The 2,177-nt window shown below is 45.1% G+C and overlaps 1 protein-coding gene across 2 annotated transcripts in view; it reads left to right on the forward strand.

Moving 5' to 3' along the window:
• The first annotated feature begins 434 nt into the window (after positions 1 to 434).
• The window catches only part of ubc (ubiquitin C), a 6,683-nt gene continuing 4,940 nt past the window's right edge, over positions 435 to 2,177 (forward strand). Inside the window, exons 1-3 of one of the 2 annotated variants that reach the window (XM_016253496.1) lie at positions 435 to 507; positions 1,191 to 1,528; positions 1,985 to 2,109. In XM_016253496.1, coding sequence (XP_016108982.1) covers positions 1,198 to 1,528; positions 1,985 to 2,109 — 456 coding nt within the window. In that variant the 5' untranslated portion in view covers positions 435 to 507; positions 1,191 to 1,197. Of the gene's footprint in view, positions 508 to 1,190; positions 2,158 to 2,177 lie in introns of both variants that reach the window. The other variant, XM_016253495.1, reaches the window with a different exon arrangement.

The raw sequence follows: 2,177 nt of genomic DNA on the forward strand, positions 1-2,177 counted from the left end.
ACCTAGATATTAAATTGAGCCATTCTTCTTTTCCTAGTGCCAAAACGCCCTGTTTTCCCTCGTTTTTTTTTTTTCAAAAGTGAATTGTTTCAATAAAAATATTCATACAAATTCGGCCAGTGTGTTATTTTCAATCCTTGTGGTGCATTTGTTTTTATCTCGAAACGTTTGATCAGAGCAGTGCATCATATCACTCCGCCTGTCCCCAAACCCTCACGAACACATAAAATAAACATAAATATCTGTTTTACGTCCACAAAACTTATTTATAAAATGCGCATTTGTATATCTTCAACATAACACATATGCTGGTGCTTGCCACAAAACCAGGTTTTCAAATTGAATGTCTGCAGTTGTTTAAATAGTGCGTTGGGCGTAGCGGCGGAAGGACACAGCGCGTTCTGTATAAATAGCCGGAGCTTTTGTTTTGAGCCCTTACATTCGCTCCCGTGACGAGAAGACAGAGACTCGCGCATTCCGCACTCTTCCAGAAAAGAACATTTGTTTGTAAGTATGAAGTAAAATATACACAAACGACGCCAGTTATATCGCTACTTAAAAACAACACTATTTTATTTGGTTTGAAGCGTTTGTGGAAATATATAAACGTTTATCTTTGAATGGGTTAACTCGGTAGCTTTTAATGCTAGCAGGCCCGGTCGTTTCTGTGGACTAATTCGTCCGTTTTTGTAGCTTAATGTGGCTGAATATTAAAATACTAAACATCGGTGTGTTTTCTGTTTGTTTTGTGCGCGTTAGGTAATTTTGGCAGCTAATTGTTATTCCGCGAAACGGTCGGTGAATCTCAATTCATCTGCGTATTATCTTTCAACGACTTCTGTCAGCAATTGACACGTCGTTAAACATTTACCTGCTCGTAATATAACTCATCAATTGTCATGTATCTGTGGTTATTAACGTTTTGTTCCGTTGTTATTGTTTCTGGCCATTTTCTGAGGTATAACGTCGCCATTTTGTTTTCAATCGCCCGTTTGTTACGCCCTGCCTCACGGCTGTGTCGGCCATCAGTTTGCTGTTATTCCTCCTTTTGTTTCGCTTTCTTTTGTAGAAATTTCTAGAAAATTCTTAGGCTTTTCTAACAATACTAAATTAACCTGTACTCGTTGTTAGGTTTTCACCAATGCAGCACATACTTTGAAGTTAATCAATGTGAATATCTTTGTTTTTAGCGTAAAGATGCAGATCTTTGTGAAGACGCTGACTGGCAAGACCATCACCCTCGAGGTTGAGCCCAGCGACACCATTGAGAACGTCAAAGCTAAAATCCAAGACAAGGAAGGCATTCCTCCTGATCAGCAGCGTCTGATCTTTGCTGGCAAGCAGCTGGAAGATGGACGCACCCTCTCTGACTACAACATCCAGAAGGAGTCCACTCTCCACCTGGTGCTCCGCCTCAGGGGAGGCATGCAGATCTTCGTCAAGACGCTGACTGGCAAGACCATCACCCTCGAGGTTGAGCCCAGTGACACCATTGAGAACGTCAAGGCCAAGATCCAGGACAAGGAAGGCATTCCTCCTGATCAACAGCGTCTGATCTTCGCTGGCAAGCAGCTGGAGGATGGACGCACCCTCTCTGACTACAACATCCAGAAGGAGTCCACTCTCCACCTGGTGCTCCGCCTCAGGGGAGGCATGCAGATCTTTGTGAAGACCTTGACTGGTAAAACCATCACTCTTGAGGTGGAACCAAGTGACACCATAGAGAATGTCAAGGCCAAGATCCAAGACAAAGAAGGCATTCCTCCTGACCAGCAGCGTCTGATCTTTGCTGGTAAGCAGCTGGAAGATGGACGCACCCTCTCTGACTACAACATCCAGAAAGAGTCCACTCTCCACCTGGTGCTCCGCCTCAGGGGAGGCATGCAGATCTTCGTCAAGACGCTGACTGGCAAGACCATCACCCTCGAGGTTGAGCCCAGCGACACCATTGAGAACGTCAAAGCTAAAATCCAAGACAAGGAAGGCATTCCTCCTGACCAGCAGCGTTTGATCTTCGCCGGCAAACAGTTGGAAGATGGACGCACACTCTCCGACTACAACATCCAGAAAGAGTCCACCCTCCATCTTGTCCTGCGTCTGAGAGGTGGTATGCAGATCTTCGTCAAGACGCTGACTGGCAAGACCATCACCCTCGAGGTTGAGCCCAGCGACACCAT

Source organism: Sinocyclocheilus grahami, unplaced genomic scaffold, assembly GCF_001515645.1.
Source record: "Sinocyclocheilus grahami isolate Dianchi unplaced genomic scaffold, SAMN03320097.WGS_v1.1 scaffold1186.1, whole genome shotgun sequence".
In the NCBI taxonomy this organism is placed as follows: Eukaryota; Metazoa; Chordata; class Actinopteri; order Cypriniformes; family Cyprinidae; genus Sinocyclocheilus; species Sinocyclocheilus grahami.